This window comes from Oncorhynchus mykiss, chromosome 7 (genome assembly GCF_013265735.2).
Source record: "Oncorhynchus mykiss isolate Arlee chromosome 7, USDA_OmykA_1.1, whole genome shotgun sequence".
NCBI classification, from domain to species: domain Eukaryota; kingdom Metazoa; phylum Chordata; class Actinopteri; order Salmoniformes; family Salmonidae; genus Oncorhynchus; species Oncorhynchus mykiss.
This window is the reverse complement of record NC_048571.1, coordinates 62212548-62229851: the sequence shown is the minus strand read 5'-3', so window position 1 is coordinate 62229851 and position 17304 is coordinate 62212548. Positions and strand designations below refer to the sequence as shown.

At 42.2% G+C, this 17304-nt stretch overlaps 1 protein-coding gene across 4 annotated transcripts in view; it reads right to left on the bottom strand.

Moving 5' to 3' along the window:
* Window positions 1-1833: 1833 nt before the first annotated feature.
* Window positions 1834-17304, bottom strand: part of LOC110528171 (la-related protein 4) — a 33364-nt gene continuing 17893 nt past the window's right edge. For 2 of the 4 annotated variants that reach the window (XM_036983712.1, XM_036983714.1), the window contains exons 5-17: window positions 17086-17222; window positions 15206-15309; window positions 14787-14897; window positions 13519-13572; window positions 10783-10995; window positions 9582-9688; window positions 9071-9112; window positions 8172-8411; window positions 7734-7785; window positions 7463-7627; window positions 7140-7267; window positions 6831-7020; window positions 1834-6642 (exon numbers count right to left, since the gene is read on the bottom strand). In XM_036983712.1, the coding sequence (XP_036839607.1) occupies window positions 6259-6642; window positions 6831-7020; window positions 7140-7267; window positions 7463-7627; window positions 7734-7785; window positions 8172-8411; window positions 9071-9112; window positions 9582-9688; window positions 10783-10995; window positions 13519-13572; window positions 14787-14897; window positions 15206-15309; window positions 17086-17222 (1927 nt within the window). In that variant the 3' untranslated portion in view covers window positions 1834-6258. The remainder of the gene's footprint in view (window positions 6643-6830; window positions 7021-7139; window positions 7268-7462; window positions 7628-7733; window positions 7786-8171; window positions 8412-9070; window positions 9113-9581; window positions 9689-10782; window positions 10996-13518; window positions 13573-14786; window positions 14898-15205; window positions 15310-17085; window positions 17223-17304) is intronic. The other 2 variants (XR_005052627.1, XM_036983713.1) reach the window with 2 other exon arrangements.

Sequence of the window (17304 nt, the reverse complement as noted above, 5' to 3'; positions counted from 1 at the left end):
AACTTCTTCTTTAAGGGGCTCCTCTGTCCTCCACTCGTTACCTGTATTAATGGCACCTGTTTGAACTTATCAGTATAAAAGACCTGTCCACAACCTCAAACAATCACACTCCAAACTCCACTATGGCCAAGACTAAAGAGCTGTCAAAGGACACCAGAAACAAAATTGTAGACCTGCACCAGGCTGGGAAGACTGAATCTGCAATAGGTAAGCAGCTTGGTTTGAAGAAATCAACTGTGGGAGCAATTATTAGGAAATGGAAGACATACAAGACCACTGATAATCTCCCTCGATCTGGGGCTCCACGCAAGATCTCACCCCGTGGGGTCATAATGATCACAAGAACGGTGAGCAAAAATCCCAGAACCACACAGGGGGACCTAGTGAATGACCTGCAGAGAGCTGGGACCAAAGTAACAAAGCCTACCATCAGTAACACACTATGCCGCCAGGGACTCAAATCCTGCAGTGCCAGACGTGTCCCCCTGCTTAAGCCAGTACGTGTCCAGGCCCGTCTGAAGTTTGCTAGAGAGCATTTAGGTGATCGATCCAGAAGAAGATTGAGAGAATGACATATGAAACCAAAATATAACTTTTTGGTAAAAACTCAACTCGTCGTGTTTGGAGGACAAAGAATGCTGAGTTGCATCCAAAGAACACCATACCTACTGTGAAGCATGGGGGTGGAAACATCATGCTTTGGGGCTGTTTTTCTGCAAAGGGACCAGGACGACTGATCCGTGTAAATGAAAGAATGAATGGGGCCAAGTATCGTGAGGTTTTGAGTGAAAACCTCCTTCAATCAGCAAGGGCATTGAAGATGAACCGTGGCTGGGTCTTTCAGCATGACAATGATCCCAAACACACTGCCCGGGCAACGAAGGAGTGGCTTCGTAAGAAGCACTTCAAGGTCCTGGAGTGGCCTAGCCAGTCTCCAGGTCTCAACCCCATAGAAAATCATTGGAGGGAGTTGAAAGTCCATGTTGCCCAGCAACAGCCCCAAAAAAATCACTGCTCTAGAGATCTTCATGGAGGAATGGGCCAAAATACCAGCAACAGTGTGTGAAAACCTTGTGAAGACTTACAGAAAACGTTTGACCTCTGTCATTGCCAACAAAGGGTATATAATAAAGTATTGAGATAAACTTTTGTTATTGACCAAATACTTATTTTCCACCATAATTTGCAAATAAATTCATTAAAAGTCCTACAATGTGATTTTCTGGATTTTTTTTCTCATTTTGTCTGTCATAGTTGAAGTGTACCTATGATGAAAATTACAGGCCTCTCTCATCTTAAGTGGGAGAACTTGCACAATTGGTGGCTGACTAAATACTTTTTTGCCCCACTGTATATAGTTTGACTCAATAAATACAATGCAAAGTGTTTATTCACATACATGTTCCGGCTTGAAATGATACAACATTCACCAAACAAGTGTGTATATGTTCCTGCTTCCACCACCATTGGGCTTGCACACCTTTTTATAGGAGCTGTCATGTTATTGGAGCAGCGTATTCAATTTTCAAGACTCAAAACATGCGTACACACAAGGTCTACAAACAGCCTCCATATGACCAAATAATACTTATTTCTTAGATGTTAGAGGACCTTGTCATCTTTCTGGTTGTTATAAGCTTTTGGAAACTCATGACTGATACACCCCCACCACGGCACATAATTCTGTATTTCACGTGAACAACACATTCAATGGGATTACGAGCACCACGCATTTCTGCCTTCCCACTAAACCTGCCCTGCTCAAAATGAAAGTGAATTTGTTACTTTTACTTTGCAGATAAGGAAAAGCTCAACATTGAGAAGGCACTAGAATTTTGGTTTGGCCTGAAACTTTTATTTGGACATGAAGAAAGGAGACTGTTAAAAGTATAACTGGTGGACACACACACACACACACTTAACACAGATGTCGGGGACAAGACCACAGAGCACCGCACACAAAACATTTAGAAATACACAGACGGCAAAATCATTGCAAGCACAGGACCCAGAATCAGCATCTAAGGCAAAAACAAGAAATATTTGTACTTTATTATTCTTTTAAGTTTTTGTTCAGACATCTATTAAATCAGTAATTCAGTGTCTCACATCCCACCCTCGTATGTTACCATGTCCCAGCTGCACCCCCTCCAACGCCTTTGTCCCAGCAGGGAAGTGCTACAAAAACTAATCAAAACAGTTAAAGAAAAATAAAACCCTATTCCTGTAATAATTTCAGCAAACCTGCTAAACACCTTTTCTTCAATGTAGACATCTAAAATGATTTTACACCTTACAGGATTCAGAGATTATTTTCAAACAAAAGTTAGTGCATTTCATTCGACAACACCACTAGCTGCTCTTAACTTAGCCATTAATAGATGTAAAAATATAAAACAACAACATAGGCCCAGTGGTTAGATAGATAACATGTTACTGCACTGCTAGCACCCAGGCAGTGCACCGAATTTTCACTTTACCCAAGTAGCAAATCAGATAACAGTTTTGGAAATACTACACACACACACACACACACACACACACACACATTTTGGGAAAAAGACAAAAAAAATTAAATGCATTGAAAGAAAAAGGGTACATCAGAGTACATAAAAAAACTAAAGTCAAACTGAGGAACTCTTTCAAAAGATTTACTCAAATCTAAAATGTGCTTACTAATAGAGGGATAAAAAAAAAAAAACCTGACCAAAGATTAGCCTTCTAGGTGCAAAATCTGTACAAGAACATTCAGACCACCTACACAAGTGGCCTTCGCTCAAATAGGACTACATTAATCAAGCATAACTGGCCAATCAAGAGACAGGGAGCATTATCAATTAACTGACAGCTTTTCCGTCCAACAGTAGGAGGGTTACGAGTTCTCCACATCCCACCCAGAAACAGTTGTGTTGGAGCGAGTTCCCAAGGTTGTCTTTTTGCCTGCTTGACTTTGGTCTGGATCATAGAGATCACAATGTTGTATCTGTGCCAATGAGGCCATCTCCATTTAAAGTAGTCAATTTTCTTCTGATATTGGAAAAAAGTGTAAAGCTAAAATTGGCATTTTACCACCAGCTACAGTGTTGAAGTCTAGAAACAAATCTTGAGTAATTCATTTATTGTAGCCGCTAGTTGGCGGTCAATGCTCTGATAATTGGTTGATTGCTCCCAATCCATAGGAATCCCCACCCAGTTGACTACTTTAAAATGACAATGTCCATGCAAAAAAAGTTATTTTCACATAATTATCTCTATACATTTATGGTCTGGATAGTGTTCAATCCATTAATACACAAAGGCTGAATTATGAGTTTGCAAGCGCATAGAAAAGGAACAGATCTGAAGGTTGATGCTCCCCATGTCAAGTCAACTCTCCTAATATTACGCAAACTTCCATTTTTCAAACAATGGATGTGTACGGAATTTAAAACAATCGTGAGATATGCATTAAAATCTTCAATCAAAAGAAAACTAAGACAGTAAAGAGAAAATCCAAAAGTGAAATGTACAAGGGAAAAAAGCAGCTAAATCATAATCCTATGAGTTAGCCAGACACCAAAACTCTAATATCCGACAGTCGCTCTGCCCTCAACCCCATCCCAAAATAACGTGACTCATCATTATCACCCTTCAGAATCTCTGCTCAATGAATCAACGGCAACATTGAAAAAGGATAACCCCAAAACGGACATGATCAGAGTTCGACAGCATTTCACGGACAAGAAAACAGCCCTCTGTACACGATAAGCACTAAACACCTACCAACACCACACCTGGAAGTCTCCACTGGCCACCCCTAATCTCATACTGGGACAGGTTCGGTACTGCATGTTATCACCACACCTGGAAGTCTCCACTGGCCACCCCTAATCTCATACTGGGACAGGTTCGGTACTGCATGTTATCAACTCAAATTGAGAAGTCAGAACACTAACCGGACTCTTGCTGGGGAAGAACTTTACTGACAAATTTATTTTAAAAAAGTTTTAAAAAATAAAGTTTATTTGCATTAAAAATGTAAAATTCCAGTGATCGCTGCTCTAAACCAGTAAGCTCCTTTATAGATTAATTCCTGATGCCAACAAATAAGAGAATGAGAACTGAGTACGTTTACTTGACTTCAGAATTCAGGCCATTTTAAAATGAGCAAGCTCGAATACATAGTACCAAAGACTAGTTTCATGCTTGGGATCCCATTACTATTCTCTAAAATACCATCTAACCTATTCTACATGATACAAGAGCTACCAAAATGCATGGCAGACTACTCTGGAACATGTTGCACAGATATGATGGCATGTTGAAATGGCCAGATATCTGGGGTGGAAAGGTTTCTATTTGATGATAAAGACCACCTGTTCCATCAAGACATAAATAGGAAGGTATATGTTAACGCCGGTATCCTGCATTTGACCACATAGGTACAATTAATTAGACATATTAATACAACAGGTTAAACTTTTATGAAAGACACAAATAATTAAAACTACTCTTCTTAAAATGACAATCAGCAGTTGAAACAAAGCGTTCTCCCTACCCTGTTACAGTAAAAAGCTGAGGGATGGGGTTGGAGAAATGTAACAGCTCAAATTCATAGACTGAGCTATGGATGCATAAAAATGACAGTTGTAACCATGTTTTGAGGCTATATAGATTTAGTCTGCATTTACTTTGTTTACAAACATTGGAGTAAAACAGGCTTATATTTTGGGTTCTGATGGGGTATGACAGTGGAACAAAGCTTCGATACTTGAAGAATCAAATTGGTACATAAATTAATAATAGGTCCAATAATGAATGTAGCAACTGCAGACTGCCCCTTTAAAAAGGCTACGTATAAAATGGTCAAATTCATGATAACTGTGAACGTGTCAGGTGTCTACAATGCGAGTGCTGACTGCCTCAACTACCAAATACCTTCACTAAGGGAAGACTCCTCCCTTTCTCATGAGCTGTTACCCATGACAACACTTCCTGATCTACTCAAATCCCAACCAATGGATTGGTGGGTCATGTTCATAACACACTGTAGCAAACCACTTAAAAAACATTTTAAAAAAAACTTAAACCACTTAAAAAAACAAAAGCAAGCAGTTCATATAGGAAAACTTCTGAGAGTACCTTGCGCCTACTGAACTTGAACCTGGATGGAGAGATTATGCACTAATGGTTGGCGCAATCGTCATTAACCAACCAAAGCATATTTTAACTAAACAGGATTGGCAGACAGTTGGGACCAACAACTCAAACATTTAACCATATGTTTCAAAGTAATAGGACATGGAGTGGAAAATATAATTCAGTGACCGACAGCCTGACTATCCAAACTTTTCCCCACATTTGCACGGTATCCAAGCACCATTATCGTAAAGGTTTTAATGTCCTACTCAAGCAAGGGTATACCAAAAGTGTCCATCAACCGTGAAAATAAAATCATTGATTCTAATAAATTAATATTTTCCCATTGATTCTGAACACAAAATAATTCCAGACTCTTGGCTGACAGGCATCCAAGACTGTTTCTTCACCTAAAAGAAAATGCAGCTTGACAGGCTTCCCAAATCACTCTCTCTCAGAACAGTTCAAAACAGGCACTTCTCTAAAACCATGTGGCCCTCTCGCTTCCAACCTACATAAAAACACATTTTATGAACTATCCTTAGCCCTTTGCCAAAATAATCACTTGCCAACCCCTCCAACAACAAATTGCATCATATGTATCAACTCATAACGATGTCATATTGGTGGATGTCCACATCTTTTGCTGTGTCGCATAATGACTAGATTTGCTAACAGCTCTTTTCTTTTCCTTTTTTCCCCTTTGCAACTACCAGTATTCTGGTGGTACAAGGCATTACTGTACATTTGTCCCCCATCCCCCACTGACAGAAATCAAATGAACATAGATTTAGCAGTGGAGGGCCCAGCCTTCAAGCTAACCAAGGTGAGGCAGCATGTAAGCATCTCTCGCTATTCTTTCAAACAAGTCCTTCAGTTTATGATTTGTAACACTCGTGTCGGCCCCCTCTTAAAATGATTACCGCTTGCAGTCTTTCCTAAACAAAGGTCAGCGGATGTCCGACCGAGCTTCAGGGGGGTCTTTAAGATGAAGACCACGAATGTGTTCTTTCATCCAATAACATACATATATATACACATATATATATATATATATATTTATCTCTTTACATATATATACACACACACGTATATAGATTTGTGTTTGTTTTTCTGTTAGTCTGTTGGTTGTTGTTTAAACTACTTTGGTGACCGGGGGGGAATGTTCTGTTCCTTCCCGCTCCGTCTGGCCCAGCCCTGGGGGGAGATGCGGCGGCTCATGGACGCACCTCTCTGCTGATCCCAGTACTTTAGGCCCATCCCTCCGGATCGGGCAGGGCCATTAACCCCACAGTATGAGCCAAGGGGATCAAGGCGGGGCTGGCCTTCTCCAGGCCGCTCGGGTTTCTCAGGCCTATCCCCATCGCTGCTGGAGGAGGTGGCGGGCTCGTCGGCCTTGTTGACCCGCAGTTCACGCAGGGGTTGGCTGGCTGGGGAGGTGGGAGGGTTTGGGGAGGTGCTTGGCGCTGGGGGCTGGGTGGCTGGCCGCTTGCACATCTCAGCATAGCTCAGTTTCCTTGACTCCTGGTTGGATGGATGAATAGATGGATAGGCAAAAAAGAGAATAGTGGAGGAGAGAAAATAGACATAGGATGACTAGGGCCTGACATCTCTTCATTAATCTCTATTTAACCAGTTATGTTAACTGACAACATTCTATCCAATGCATTATGTATCCAGTGAAATCCACCAGGCAGTGAGTGAAGTCTTACCGGTGCAGGTGTGGTAGTGGCGGGAAATGGTGTTGCCGTGGAGATGGACTGACTGTGGGTGGGCGTAGGTTTGGTTGCAGCGGCGGGCTGTGAGTGGGTTGGCAGAGAAGAGGGTGGTGTGGGGGGTGGAGCCATCTCTTTTTGGACATGAGGCTCAGGCTTCTCCACTTTCTTCACCAGATGAGCAACACTGCACAGACAGGAGAGGAAAAGGTTACCAATAAGGTTCATTTCCAACAGTGAAATCATGTTGGATCATCAAAATCCCTACAGCAGATCTTTTCGCCGTAAGCCAGAGGTAAACCATACCTTGGAACAGGGGGCTCCACAACCAGAGGGGTGGGGGGTTTGTGGGCCGGCACGACCTGACTGGGCGCACTCACAGCCTCCTTTTGGGCACTAGCAGGAGGGGCCACAGACTCCTTATTCACATCAGGCTGAAAATAAGAGAAATGGACATAGTTGACTTAAGAGGGGTGAAAGACATGACGTTTGGCTGAGAGACTAACTACAGTAAGAGGAATGTAAGAGTTGGGATTAAGTTACAGACCAGACAAAACAGTTATTATAGACCACTTCTTCCTGTCACATCAAGTGGTCAGGAGGCAAAAACTAACAGGGTTTTTCCTCACCTTGTCGCTGGTCACCTTGAGGCCTCGAACCACATCAGACATGCGAGTCTCTAGCACGGGCTCTCCCTGCATGCTGACCACACACCCAGGCAAAGGAGGGAAGTTGGAGGTCGCCAGGTCAAACTTGGGCTGTGGAACCTTTATCTCGCTCAGAGGGATGGGCCTCTGAACACCAAAACACAGAAGACACACATTTGACCATGTGGGTGAGATAGGGGGTATAAACCACACTAAACATGGGATAGAGGAAATTAAATGGCAGAAAACTGACCGTGATCCTCTCGTCCTCTCTCTTCCTCCGCATCCCTCTGTAGCTGCCTCTCCTACAACAGATAAACATGTTACACAGCATAGAGATGATCATAAGCAAACATGTAAGCGTTTCTGTTGGGGAGGCTTTGGATGGCCAAGATAGACCCGTTTGAACCCTCAGATCTCATAATCTTACCGCTCATCGGGTCAAGTGTAGAGACTAGTGACTTTTGGGGGGGGGGGGGTAGATGGATGGAGAGAGCGAGAGAGAGCGGAGTGGAAAAGGCAAACCCAAAAGTCTTCATCACTTAGTTTGAAGCACCTCTATGCGCATCGATTTGTCATCACTGGGTCAAAGCCATTTGATAAAGCCCAACAGGGACATGATCACATTTCATGTATGAGCAGGTTGTTGGGTGTGTGGATGGATGTATGAAGGGGCTCTGTGCAGACTGACCTGCCCCTGCCAGCAATGCCCAGGTCTCCATTGGGCATCCCCTCTGCAGCCAGTGGCAGGGTGTCCCTGAGGTTGGGGGGCACAGGGCCAGGCTCGGGGGTGCTACCCAGGGGAGCCCCTGCCGCCCGGGGAGGAAGAGCGCTGGAGGGGCCCGACAGGCAATCCACCAGGGGGGATACGGGGGTAACAGAGGGAGGAGGGGTCTCGTCACATGGCCGGGGCTGGCTCTTCGCGTGGTTCCTGAGGAAAGGAAGATCAGTCAGTCATATCAACTTAACGAACTCAATCGCTCAAGCATAAATGCCATCTATCGTTCAGTCTAACGATATGATCACAAAATAACTAGAGGGGTTCCAGTATGATTCATGCAGAGGATGATGAGGACAGGACATTAAACATTAAGATGGCAAATGAAGGGGATTGTAAATATGCTCCTGTATAGAATACTATGGGAATAGTTTTGGTTTGCTCAGCACAAGCTGAGGGTAATGAACTTGCTGGATCCCATATTCAAACACCAAATGTAAATGTAATTCATTTTATTTTTTTATTATTTTACTTTTAGATTTGTGTGTATTGTTGTGAATTGTTAGATACTACTGCGCTGTTGGAGCTAGGAACACAACCATTTCACTACACCCACAATAACATCTGCATGTGACCAATAAAATTTGATCATAGTGTCATTTGTCACTTACGCTAGCCATCTAAAATATCAGTTGAGGGTTGCCATTCACCACCATTCCCAGGGACACCCCAATGTAGCATTACATGGATGGTTTAAAATCGGGATTAACATCGTAGCTTGTTAATGCGTATGTTTTTAGAATGACACTGGATGAAATGAAAGTGTGAGAGAGCATCAACTGATGACATGATTGATATCTGATAATTTATACCTGAAGGCATTGATTACATTCTTTCTAGAATAGAGGGGGACACTGTGGGGAGTAAGAGACAACCAGTTATTTATGGCAGCAGAGCCCAAAAAACAGTCTTGCTTTGTTGATGAACATAAATACCATTATGTGCACTAAATTACAGTGTCTGTTCAATTACAACAACCATCCTGGTGCTAGTCAAACTGGCTTTTTAAAACAGAATCTAATGTTGTAAGGCTGTGGATTAATTCACTGGACCACTTTGGACGGTCAAATAAGACGTTTGAACCCTCAGATCTCATAATCTTAACGCTCATTGGGTCAAGTGTAGAGACTAGTGACTTTGGGGGGATAGATAGAGGAGAAAGAAAGAAAAAGGAGTGAAAGAAAGGAAAACCCAAAAGTCTTCATCACTTAGTTTGAAGCACCTCTATGCGCATCGATATGTCATCATTGGGTCAAAGCCATCTAATAAAGCCTTCTGATGGGGCCGGATAGGGGGGTTCTTGCCCTGAGAGAAAACACCTACCGGTTTCTGTTGAAGGGCGGTCGTCCGAGGCCCAAGGGACTGGTGCCAGTCTTGTAGTTCCCAGGGGTGCTGAAGCCGTTCACAAAGCCATTGTTGGGGAACGGGGCCTGGAGAAAAAGCAGAAAACAAAATGGCCACCAGTCAAATCACCTCAGTTTTCTTTGACACAGCTCTTACAAGATTAGCTGATCCTGACAGTGATACATTAGTAAATGTCATGCCCCCTCTGACCCCAGAGCGCAATGTGAAGGATGTGTGTTACAGCTGACGCAGGGTAAATTCACATGGGTCTGAACAGGACATGTTGAAGATGACGTCCACCATTCCTAAATCACCTACCCAGATCATCAGATCTCATAATCTTATTGCTCACTGGTGTCGACTGTGGAAACAGCAGCTCTTCGCAATGCTTCAAGTATTGCGCTGTTTATGACTTCAAGCCTATCAACTCATGAGATTTGGCTGGTGTAACCGATGTGAAATGGCTAGCTAGTTAGCGGGGTGCGCACTAATCGCGTTTCAAATGTCACTCGCTCTGAGACTTGGAGTAGTTGTTCCACTTGCTCTGCAAGGGCCACAGATTTTGTGGCGCGATGGGTAACGATGCTTCGAGGGTGGCTGTTTTCGATGTGTTCCTGGTACGAGCCCAGGTAGGGGCGAGGAAGGGGACGGAAGCTATACTGTTACACTGGCAATACTAAAGTGCCTATAAGAACATCCAATAGTCAAAGGTATATGAAATACAAATGGTAGAGAGAGAAATAGTCCTATACATACTATATTAACTACAACCTAAAACCTCTTACCTTGGAATATTAAAGTCTCGTGTTAAAAGGAACCACCAGCTTTCATATGTTCTCATGTTCTGAGCAAGGAACTTAAGTTAGCTTTTTTTTTTACATGGCACATATTGCACTTTTACTTTCTTCAACACTTTGTTTTTGCATTATCTAAACCAAATTGAACATATTTCATTGATTATTTGAGGCCAAATTGATTTTTATTGATGTATTATATTAAGTTAAAATAAGTGTTTATTCAGTATTGTTGTAAGTGTCATTATTACAAATAAATAAAAAACATTTATATACATAAATCGGACAATAAATTTTTTTGGTCCTCCAATAATCGGTATCGGTATTGAAAAATCATAATGGTCGACCTCTAGTTACAACAGAAACAACAATCAAGCGGGCCTCACCAGCGGGGTCTGGAAGTAAGGGGCAGGCGATGGGTTCCAGGTGGGTGGCACCAGGGGGTAGAGTGGGTACTGCTGCTGGGGGCTGAACACCTGCTGCATGTAGAGGTGTGTTGAGTTATACTGGGACTGGCCCTGCTGGCTGTACACACTGGAGTTCGGTACACTACGGTAGCCATTCTTCGCAAAGAATGTGTTGATGGCCTTGATACGAGCCTAGACAGAGCAAGAGAGTGACAGGAAGATGTGTAAAGGACTGGAAATGGAGAGTATGAACACAACATGTAAACACAATGTACAGTAAAATAAACATTGACATTACAACGTCTCCCCACACTGCCATTCACAGAGAAGGAAAGAGGCTATGCTCCTTGTTCCCCTCAGATCTCATAATCTCACGGTCATTAGGTCAGTCACACTGTGCTGACGGAGGGAGGGAGAGGACAATGAAGAGGGAGGACGAAAAAGGGAGGGAAAGTTAGAGAGGAGGAGAGGGTAGTGATTTAGAGATGAAGAGTGCCCTCCACAGCCACAGTGCTCCTGGGTCCTTCCAAGCGCGATACTGATCATCACCGGGGGATACCGCTTTTTCCAGCCTTAAACATCATGCAAGTCAAATCAAAGTTCTGGAGTTTGAGGCATTAAGCTACTCAATTTAGCACAACAATCAAAATCCCATTGTTAGCAACCTAAATGATAACCATTTGAAATTGAGCCTGAATGTGTTATGCCAGATACATTTAACGACAATACTGGCAATCATCAACTACTGCTAAAGAAGAGTGGTTGAATGAAATGTGGACAATGTCATAACATCTTGAATGGGGGAGATGACTGGAGATTGAGTTCAGACCAGTTTAGAACAGAACGAGACAGAGACTGCTGGCTGGACTTACTCCTTCCTTTTCAGACGCTTATATAGGCACAAACTCAAGGTGACCTTACTGTCGTGCAGCCACAGCTCAGCCACGTGCTCCCAACAAGACAACCCCCTTTACAAGTCACTGACCTGACCGCATAACAGCTGACTCCAAAACAGTCTGAGGTAGTCCACACAGCGCTGCTTCCCCCCACTCCTATCATCTGATCTCAGAGTTATACCGTTGACTAATGTTACGCATTGCCCCCCCCCTTGACCAAACTAAATCTTAAAGGAGCCATTTCGGTCCCAACAGAATAAAAATACAATTATTTGTAATGCACACATTGAATCATAGACTTAACTTTTATTTAATGATTTTAAAAGGAATTGAGTGAACCCCATCAGCTATATTGGTGCCGTGATGTCCGAGTATGAGGTCAAAGGGGGGTGAAATGTAACCAATGTCCTCTCTCTTTTGATGAGTAACCTTGCTGGAGACTTGTTAGCTTGCTGTACTCATCCCTATAGGCTTTAGTTAAGTTGGCCAACAGAGTCTTGTACTGTGCAGGAGATCACAAGAGCAAGATTAATTAGGGAGTGGAAATGCTATCCTTAACCTCTCTAGGCTAGGGGGTAGTATTTTCACGTCCGGATGAGAAGTGTGCCCAAAGTAAACTGCCTGCTACTCAGGCCCAGAAGCTAGGATATGCATATTAGTAGATTTGGATAGAAAACACTCTGAAGTTTCTAAAACGGTTTGAATGATGTCTGAGTATAACAGACCTTATTTGACAAACCATCCAGGATTTTTTTTTTATGTCACATCAGCCAGGAAGCAAAGGAACTGAGAAGTGGTCTGGTCACCACCTGCAGAACCACTCCTTTATTGGGGGTGTCTTGCTAAATGCCTATAATTTCCACCTGTTGTCTATTCCATTTGCACAACAGCATGTGAAATTTATTGTCAATCAGTGTTGCTTCCTAAGTGGACAGTTTGATTTCACAGAAGTGTGATTGACTTGGAGTTAAACAACACAATGTAAGTGTTCCCTTTATTTTTTTGAGCAGTGTATGATTGTCTGTGTTTGTTTGATGGGACACTGTCCTCAGAAAATTGCATGGTTTGCTTTCGCCGTAAATACTTTTTGAAATCAGACACCGTGGCTGGATTAACAAGTCATCAAGCTTTAAATTTGACATATTGCATGTGTATTTTCAAGAATGTTAAATATTTACAATTCTGTAGTTTGAATTTGGCGCCCTGCACTTTCACTGGATGTTGGTCAGGTTGGACGGTAGCGTCCCATCTAGTCTAGAGAGGTTAAGAAGGTCTATGACAGGGCTACTCAACTAAATTGTAATGGGGGCCAAATTGCTGTTTTTGTCACATTCCCTTTTAATGTGTCCATAGAGGGGAACAGAATGACTATGTTCCAGAAAGTCGTAGCTTTCAGGAATGGGGTGATAAAGGCTTATAACCCAAACGCTAGAGGCAAATTCATTGGAAGAAAATGAATGAATCATGCCAAATAGCAAAACTGAATATGAAACTTGGTCAACTTGAAATTAGTTTGTAAACTTTATACACAGACAATGAATGCAATATTAACCATATTGAAACGAAATATATAAATATTGAATTAAAATATTCAAGGACATTTACATTTAATTTTAAAACTGAATGCAATATTCATTCAATTCAGTTTCAAATCATGAAATACAAGTTTAACTTAGGAACTCAATTTGTGCATTACAAATGCAAAAATATTCAACAACTTCAAAAATATTGAATTCAAATACATTTTCTGTTGGCACTGAAATCACTTAATAGAAAAGCAGCATGTCTCACATGAGAAAGGAACAGTACATGTACTCACCATGATGGGTTTTCCCTGAAACGTTTTCACTTCTTCCCTTAGATATCTGTGGGCCTGAGGAAGAAGAGGAAAAACAAAGTACTGTGAGAGAGCTGGACAATACCTTTTCACATGTAGGAGATATGATTACATGTCTAAATAGCTTTTATTTTATATACAACTTGCAGACATAGCAGCAGCATCAACCCCACAAACAGAAAAGAGCCTCCAAGTACAAACGAACCAGGGGCCTGCCAGTTCATTTGTCTTTGACCAATCAAATCAGATCTTTTTCCAGAGCTGATCTAGTTGGTGAAAAAATATCAGAATGGGCTACCTGTGTAAACACAGCTTTTCACTAGGCTGGTAAACTATACTGAACAAAAATAAACATGGAACAATTTCAAAGATTTTACTGAGTTACAGTTCATAAGGAAAATCAGTCAATTGAAATAAATAAATTAGGCCCTAAACTACAAATTTCCCATGACTGGGCAGGGGCGCAGTCATGCATGGAACTGGAGGGCATAGGCCCACCCACTGGGGAGCCAGGCCCAGCCAATCAAAATGAGTTTTATTACAGACAGAAATACTACACAGTTTCATCAGCTGTCCGGGTGACCTGTCTCAGATGATCCTACAGGTGAAGAAACCGGATGTGGAAGTCCTGGGCTGGTGTGGCTACACGTGGTCTGCAGTTGCAAGGCCAGTTGAACGTACTGCCAAATTCTCTAAAACGACGTTGGAGGCAGCTTATGGTAGAGAAATGAACATTCAATTCTCTGGCAAGAGCACAGGATATTCCTGCAGTCAGCATGTCAATTCCACACTCCCTCAAAACATGAGACATCTGTGGCATTGTGTTGTGAGACAAAAACTGCACATTTTAGAGTGGCCTTTTACTGTCACCAGCATAAGGTACACCTGTGTAATGACCATGCTGTTTAATCAGTTTCTTGATTAGCCACATCCGTCAGGTGGATGGATTATCTTGGCAAAGAGAAATGCTTACTAACAGGGATGTAAACAAATTTGAGACGAATAAGCTTTTTGTGCGTAAAGAAAATGTCTGGGACCAACACTTGACGTGGCATTTATATTTTTGTTCAGTATAGATCAATCAACAGAACTGTGTTGGTTTGATTGAACTAACAAATAGGAAATTACATTTATACAATATCAGAAGACAAATAGCAAAAAAACATGTGCAAATTCAACACGCATGCAGTGAACTTTGAATAAAGACATTTTCACTGACTGACTACAGAGTGTGGAAAGTGCAACGCTACCTGCTGTGCATCAGTGTCCGACTGGAATGTGATGTACCAGTTGTTGTTGGCCGCAAATTCAACACTCATCACCTTGGGACAGTTTTCATTCTTAAAGAGGGCCTCCACTTCCTGAGGAAATAGAGAGAAGATGAGGGTGTTAGAACTCGAAGAAAGGTTCTGCAACAAAATAAATGATATTCTTCACATGTAAATGAGCAAATGGCTACACCAGCGTTTCCCAAACTCGGTCCTAGTGACCCCAAGGGGTACATTTTTAGTTTTTTGCCCAAGTACTACACAGCATATTCAAATAATCAAAGCTTGATGATTACTTGGTTATTTGAATCAGCTGTGTAGTGCTAGGGCAGTGGGCTACATAGAAGGTAAACCGGAAAAAACGTTCAAACACAATAAAGCTCATTCTAAAATGTTGTTACCTCTACAGGTGTGGTCTCTGGCACCTCCCTCAGAATGATGATGCAGCGCTTGTGATTGGGCCGAACCTTTTCCCCCATCTCGTCAACTTGCACCATGGGCGAGGCTGAAACCACAAACAAAAATATATCAAATTTACTAGTGCCTTTTCAAATAATGACTCAGTGAGGATTATTTGCTCTCATTTGAGTGAGTTTGCTCCCAAAGCCAGGTTCATGGCATACCTACCCCAAAGTGCTTGAAAACCCTCACTCAACTTTAACATGGATCATGTTTCTCACCTACTTAATGCTGCTCCCATTAATTACTACTATGACAGTACCTTCAGAAAGTATCCACACCCCTTGACTTTTCCCACATTTTGTTGTGTTACAGCCCGAATTTAAAATGGATTAAATTTAGATTGTGTCACTGGCCTACACACACACACCTCTGTACCCCACATACAATGATGTGCAAGGTCCCTCAGTTTAGTAGTGAATTTCAAGCACAAATTCAACCAAAACACCAGGGAGGTTTTCAAATGCCACAAAAGGGCACCTATTGGTAGGTGGGAGAAGAAAAAGAAAATGCAGACATTGAATATCCCTTTGAGCATGGTGAAGTTATTAATTATGCTTTGGATGGCGTATCAATACAGCCAGCCACTACAATGATACAGGCGTCCTTCCTAACTCAGTTACCGGAGAAGGGGGAAACCGTTCAAGGATTTCACCAAGAGGGCAATGATGAATAGGATGGATCAACAACATTCTAGTTACTCCACAATACTAACCTAAATGACAGAGCGAAAAGGAGGAAGCCTGTGCAGAATACAAATATTACAAAACATGTATCCTGTCTGCAATAAGGGACTAAAGTAAAACTGCAAAAAAAATCCATAGAAATTAACTTTGTCCTGAATACAAAGCGTTATGCTTGGGGCAAATCCAACACATCACTGAGTACCATATTTTCAAGCATGGTGGTGGCGTATGCTTTTCACCGGCAAGGACTAGGGAGTTGTTTTTTTGGGGGGGGGGGGGGGGGGGGGGGAAATAAAAAAACTGGGCACGGGTAAAATCCTAGCGAAAAACCTGGTTCAGTCTGCTTTCTAACAGACACTGGGAGACAAATTAACCTTCTAGCAGGACAATAACCCAAAACATAAGGCCAAATATACACTGTAGTTGCTTACCAAGACAACAACGAATGTTCCTATGTGGCCTAGTTACAGTTTCTGACTTAAATTGCCTTGAAAATCAATGGCAAGATTTGAAAATGGCTGTCTAGCAATGATCAACAACCAACTTGACAGAGCTTGAAGAATTTTTCAAAGAATGGGCAAATATTGTACAATCCAGTTGTACAGTCCAGTCGAGACTTACGCAGAAAGACTCACAGCTGTAATCACTGCCAAAGGTGATTCTAACATGTGTTGACTGAGGGGTGTGAACACCTATGTAAATTACATTCAATTTTTAATAGATTTGAAAAAATTTGTCATTATAGGATATTGGGTAGATGGGTGAGAAATATATTTAATCCATTTGGAATTCAGGCTGTAACAAAAATGTGGAATAAGTAATTTGTCATTTTGTAGGGACTAAGTATATTGTTTTATGTTTGACTACCACAATCCTCCTCGATACTATTACTAATTAAGCTAACAATGCAGTTCTAGCCACCACTAATCTCGTTCCCAGCCATGTGTCAACACAACATCTGGTATGAGGCTACAACTTGTGCTAAGTGATTTTTAGCTTGGGTAGAAATCCTGCAACCTGAGCTTGTTTCTGACCAGTCATGTAGCAGGCTACAGTATAAGCCTGTCCAGGGAGGCTATTTCCACAGTTCTCCCCACTCCTATAGGGTCAAAGGTGAGGTGGGTTTTTGTTCATACCTCGTAGTACCTCCAGGATGAGGTCCATGTCGGTAGTGAGGACCTTGATGCCCTCAATGCTGGCGATGGTCCAGATGGGGACAAAGTGATCACTATCCATCTGGGACATCAGGTACAGATCCTTGGACAGATTCTCTCTGAAGACAGAAGAGGGCATGAGAAACCAACAAGCCATGTTTGTTACATGCTATGGGGAGCTAAGATACATTTGTGCTCTGA